Source organism: Sprattus sprattus (genome assembly GCF_963457725.1).
Source record: "Sprattus sprattus genome assembly, chromosome: 5".
Taxonomy (NCBI): Eukaryota; Metazoa; Chordata; class Actinopteri; order Clupeiformes; family Clupeidae; genus Sprattus; species Sprattus sprattus.
This window is the reverse complement of record NC_137924.1, coordinates 14,034,144-14,039,143: the sequence shown is the minus strand read 5'-3', so window position 1 is coordinate 14,039,143 and position 5,000 is coordinate 14,034,144. Positions and strand designations below refer to the sequence as shown.

At 50.0% G+C, this 5,000-nt stretch overlaps 1 protein-coding gene across 1 annotated transcript in view; it reads left to right on the top strand.

Moving 5' to 3' along the window:
- Positions 1–5,000, top strand: part of LOC308366248 (plakophilin-4-like) — a gene marked incomplete at both ends in the record, with an annotated part of 65,845 nt that overhangs the window by 38,609 nt on the left and 22,236 nt on the right. Inside the window, 2 exons of the mRNA XM_080839883.1 lie at positions 442–636; positions 4,614–4,800. Of these exons, the coding sequence (XP_080696009.1) occupies positions 442–636; positions 4,614–4,800 (382 nt within the window). The remainder of the gene's footprint in view (positions 1–441; positions 637–4,613; positions 4,801–5,000) is intronic.

Here is a 5,000-nt window from a genome sequence, read left to right as displayed (position 1 = left end):
CAAATGTTTGTGGGAAGCATGTTGACGAGGTAACATGTTCCTGTTATCAAACTCTCTGATTAGGGAGAGAGAACAGGGGGGTGGAGCTGGAGGCGGTACATGCTCTAACTGTAAGCCTACAACTCCCAGCATCACACAGAATTGGCAATGAGGGCCCAGATTTGTTTCGGCACAGACTTTACAAGCTTCTCTGTCAGGCGAGTGCGCTGGGACTGGGAGAGAGGATGCCTTGCTACAGGAGGCTGTCTGAACCAGGCTTCGTGGGGAGTCGTGCTCTGGTGTGTGGGAAGCTTACACTCCCCATTGCTGGGGATGGGGATTAGGTGTGACAGCGAGGGAGCAAGGAACTCTGGCTGACTTGCTCTGTGTGTGTGTGTGTGTGTGTGTGTGTGTGTGTGTGTGTGTGTGTGTGTGTGTGTGTGTGTGTGTGTGTGTGTGTAGGAGGCTTGCGGGGCTCTTACGCCAGTCAGCACAGCCAGATGGGGCAGGACCTGCGGTCGGCCATGTCACCTGACCGCCACATCACGCCCATCTACGAGGACCGCACCTTCCAGAGCCCGCTGTACCGCAGCCCCAACCACGCCGGCATGGAGATGGGCCCCGCCTCCCACACCGCCCTCTACAGGACCTCCTCAGGTACGCACACACACACACACACACACACACACACACACACACACACACACACACACACACACACACACACACACACACACTACACACTAACATGGAAACTCTCACATACACATACACCTACACACTCACACAGTAACAGTCACACGCAAAAACACACACACAAACATATATATTTACTGTATATCCATACAAGGTGCAATCAAAACATTCAGAGACTGTGCCTATAAAAAGCAAAAACTACCTGATTTAAATTTGGCCGCCATCTCCTGCGAGGTGGTCACCTTTTGTAGTGATACACCACTCCCAGTGCTCCTGCCACACTTGGAACGCTCCCAGGAAGACCGGTTCATTAAGCATGTCCAGCACCTTCTGCAAAGCGCTTTGGATCTCCTCCACCGGGTCAGAACAGCAACCCTTCAGCTTGAACTTGGGGAAGAGGAAGAAGTCACAGGGAGCACGTTTTCCACGCCACAGTCCACCACAGTAAAAGTCATTTGTACCGAATGTTCTCCTCAGGATGCCTCGGAACGTTCCAGTAGAACTCGGCGTTGACAGTCTGACCCTGGGGTTAGCGCCTGTGACCTGGGCCGCGTTGGCAACTGGGTGCTCGACCATGACCACGCGCATGCTCACAGTGCATGGAAACCACTCCCTAAACTACACTCCTTAAATAACACTCCCTGATTTAACGCTCCTTGATTTACACACCCCAAATTACTCTGCTTCTTACTCTAACTCCAAGCGAAATAAATCACAGAAAACACGCACACCGAGTCTCTCTCTTTGACAAGGCAGTGGAAAGTGTTTCAGAGGGGGCTTGCATCAGTAAGTGCAGATTAGAATAATCCTTTGAAAATGCTGGGCTTTGGAGTGATTTCATAAGCCATTTATAAAGCTCTTTTACAAATACTTAGTAAGAACTTACTCGGAGACATGTTGGCTAATGGCCCTTGCTCTGTCACCCAACAGAGAGTAATTTCCAGATGCTGGGGTGTGAAATGTGAGCACTGCGTGAGAGAGCTACCGGATATATCAGCGTGTTAGGTGCAGTGCTATTCAAAGATTCATGCAGCACACCTGAAATCACTTGCAGCATTTGCTGAGGTCATCTTATCAAAGCTCCCAGTAACAGGAGTGTATGTGTTTGGAATGGTGTGTGTGCAGTGTCTCTTGGGAGTTGGCCTCTGCTCCTCCCCGGTGTGTGTGTGTGTGTGTGTGTGTGTGTGTGTGTGTGTGTGTGTGTGTGTGTGTGTGTGTGTGTGTGTGTGTGTGTGTGTGTGTGTGTGTGTGTGTGTGTGTGTGTGTGCTCAGGTGTGGAGCTGCTCTCTGTCTTTCTTGTTTGTTTGTTTTTTTTGTGCAGGTGCAGAAGGTACCACTCCTCTGACCTCTTCAAAGCAGCTGCAGAAAATAGAGAATACGTGATTTGTGTGCCTGTGTGTGTGTGTGTGCGTGTGTGTTTCTGTGTGCGCTTGCGCTTGTGAGCGCCTGCTGGATTTCACACGTCTCAGAGGAGTCCATTACCTAAGTGTCACGGTGATAATGGAAAGAGGGACGGTGGCTGCAGAGGTACTCACAGAACCGCGGAAAAACTCTGTGACATTAACATTCTGGCCGTCCAGGGCCTCCACTCTGCACCTTCCCACCTCTCCCAGCCCCCATCAGCTTCACCCTGCCAGCCCTAACCCGAGATCACTGCCAGTAGATAGCAGCAGTCACCCAGAATCTGCACTGATGAAGCATAAAGAGTACCCCCCACCCCTAAGAACAGAATGCATAGCACCATAGTACATAATACTACTCAACTCTGGAGCAGAGAATGGCAGGAGGAGAGAGTGTGGAGGAAGAGGGCGGTGGCGGGGGACAGTTGTGGGGGGGGGGGGGGGGGGCGGGTGGGATAGGCTGTTCGGGGTCCTGACAAAAAAAGTGCCTCATTAGAGGCGAGAAAATATCCAATTTGATCTGCAAAGTGCTCTTTGTTAGGGTGTGAAATTCAATTTTAATGGCCTCTCGGTTTTTTTTCTCTCCCCTACACTCTCTTTCATGCTTTGTTTCTTTCTCTCTTTCTTTCTTTCTGCCAGTTTGTGTATGTGTATGCTTCTGTAGAGGGAGTGTGGGGTTTTTTCCTCAAGTCGTGCTAAATAGGAGTATTGATCCCTTGTGAAAAGGAAAGAGAGGGAAGAAAAGAAAAAAAGTGAAGTGAAAAAGTGAGTGAAAGAAAGGAAAAGCTAGATGAGAGAAGGTGCGCAATGCAGATTACATCCTCCTAGCTCCCCCTCTAAGCTCTGAGCACTGCCTGTGTGTGTGGTGTGTGGTGTGTGTGTGTGTGTGTGTGTGTGTGTGTGTGTGAGAGAGAGAGTGTGAGAGAGAGGGTGTGAGAGAGAGGGTGAGAGAGAGGGTGTGTGTGTCAGTCAGTGTGGCATGTATGCCTGTGTGTATTTGTGTCAGGGTGGACGCAGTCCAGGGAAATTAGAAATGGGCTTTATCAGCTTCTCTGGCAATTACTGGAGGCCAGCGGTGTGGATTAAGAGAGTAGAGGTGTGTTGGGGCCAGTTGGAAGGTCACGCTCGCTCATTGGGGAGGGCATCATGAGACTTAATTGCGTGGCTTGGAGGTGTGTGTGTGTGTGTGTGTGTGTGTGTGTGTGTGTGTGTGTGTGTGTGTGTGTGTGTGTGTGTGTGTGTGTGTGTGTGTGTGTGTGTGTGTGTGTGTGTGTGTGTGTGTTTGAAGGATCCCAGCGTGGCCTTTGCTCCCTGATGCCACCCCTGCCTCATCCCGACCTGTTTATATCAGCGGACTGACTTTGGCTTCTCTATCTCAAGAGTGAGTTAATGTGTGTTAAAGGAATGCTGGCATGGGAGAGCAGTGGAGTGAATAAAGTATGTATGTGTGTGAGAGAGTTTTGATGTGTGTATATGCATGTGTGTGTCCTTGTGTGTATTTGTGTGTGTGTGTGACTGGCCAGGACAGGACCCTTTGAAAGATACTGAGTGGTAAATTAGAAATTAGGTCACAGTACCACAACAAGGAATAGAGTGAGAGTGAGAAGTGGAGAAAGAGATGGGGAGGGTAGAGAGAGGGGTAGAGAGAGAGAGAGAGAGAGATAGGGAGGGTAGAGAGAGGGGTAGAGAGAGAGAGAGAGAGAGATAGGGAGGGTAGAGAGAGGGGTAGAGAGAGAGAGAGAGAGATAAGGAGGGAGAGAGAGAGAGAGAGGAAGGAAAAAAACAACAATTATTTAAAGGGGACGCTGTTGCCAAGATGCTCAGACTAAATATTTCACAAGGCTTGGGAGGCTGTCCTGAGCGTTTGTTTCCGTCAGAGCGGCAGAGTGTCTTTGTGATGGAGGGCGTGTAAACATGCAAGGCTGACTATCCCCATTTGCCGAGCCAGAGGTAAAACGGCTGTCACACGTGAACGTGACGAGCTCTTTCCACTGTGCAGCGGCTGCAAGTGGCACGAGCACGGGACAGACTCTACCGGAGAGTTCTCCCCTGAGCTAGAACCCGAGAACAAAAGATCTCCTGTATCCGAAGAGAACCTACAGGATCCAGCTTCAAAGTGTTCCAGCTCGTAAAAAAATTGGACAGAAAAAAAACGACAACCCAAACAATGTTATTTATAAAGAACTCGCCTCATTTGCTTTGTCCTGAACACAGAGGGCGTGTTTTAAATCCTTTTTTTTCCTCGATAATGGCTTCCAGATTTAGGGGAATAACAACAAAAACACAACACACACACGTAACACGCACGACACAAACACAACACACAAGTGTTTTCATTCATCCTCGTTTCTTCTCCGTTCCAACCTAAACTCTCTCCAGACCCCCTAATCTGTAGGGCTTTCACAAAAACACAAAAAAAGACTTGGAACAACACAAAAGGTCTTGTTCCACAGGAGGGGGTCTTGATTTATTTTAACGATCTCCACCCTTCCCCCTCGTCCTAACCTCCCCCCCCCCCCCTCCCACTCGTTGCTCCAGGTGTGGGAACCCTGCAGAGGAGCTCCAGCCAGCGGAGCGCCATGACGTACCAAAGAAGCAACTACGCCCTGAGCTCGGCCGCCACCTACGCAGACCCCTACCGGCAGCCCCCTCAGTACCGGCAGGCTGGAGCGCCCGACGACAACACACGCTCACCCTCCATCGACAGCATCCAGAAGGACCCCAGGTAAGGGCTGAGAGGCACACAGGACACACACACATGCAAGAGATGAGAGACAGACACAGGATCCACACACTGCAACCACATAGTGAGCCCATACATGCAAATGCGCACACACCACAAAAGTTTACACAAGGAACACAAAACACTCACACATACTGTACATATGTAAACTTAGGCACACACAAACACACACACACATATAT